General features: G+C 43.2%; 1 protein-coding gene across 1 annotated transcript in view; it reads left to right on the top strand.

The window, feature by feature from the left end:
- The window catches only part of LOC119591753 (opioid-binding protein/cell adhesion molecule-like), a 12,745-nt gene that overhangs the window by 10,388 nt on the left and 2,024 nt on the right, over window positions 1-333 (top strand). The window contains exon 3 of the mRNA XM_037940499.1: window positions 157-248. Coding sequence (XP_037796427.1) covers window positions 157-248 — 92 coding nt within the window. The remainder of the gene's footprint in view (window positions 1-156; window positions 249-333) is intronic.

Raw genomic sequence — 333 nt, 5'->3', positions numbered from 1 at the left:
CTTCCGGTAATATGCTTTTAGTTTGCTTATGAAGCTCTTGAAATGTCACACATTTATACATTTCCCCAGCAGAAACCTTTTTCAAAGCATAAACCAACCCCGCCCTTACATCATCAAAGAACTTAAAAAAAAACAAAAACCCTTATCTTTCTGCAGGTCGTCCAGGGATTACGGCACGCTGTCCTGCTGGGCGACCAACGAGGTGGGGACGCAGGCCGACCCTTGCAGGTTCACGGTGGTCGAGGCAGGTAAGCACGCTGATGCTTATAAAGAATTTAAGGGAAGGCTTTTGCAACTAAAAAACAAAACAAAATGAAAGGTATTAAATTTTGC

Source organism: Penaeus monodon, chromosome 29, assembly GCF_015228065.2.
Source record: "Penaeus monodon isolate SGIC_2016 chromosome 29, NSTDA_Pmon_1, whole genome shotgun sequence".
Classification (NCBI taxonomy): Eukaryota; Metazoa; Arthropoda; class Malacostraca; order Decapoda; family Penaeidae; genus Penaeus; species Penaeus monodon.
The sequence above is the reverse complement of the archived record's forward strand: the minus strand, read 5'-3'. Positions and strand labels throughout refer to the sequence as shown.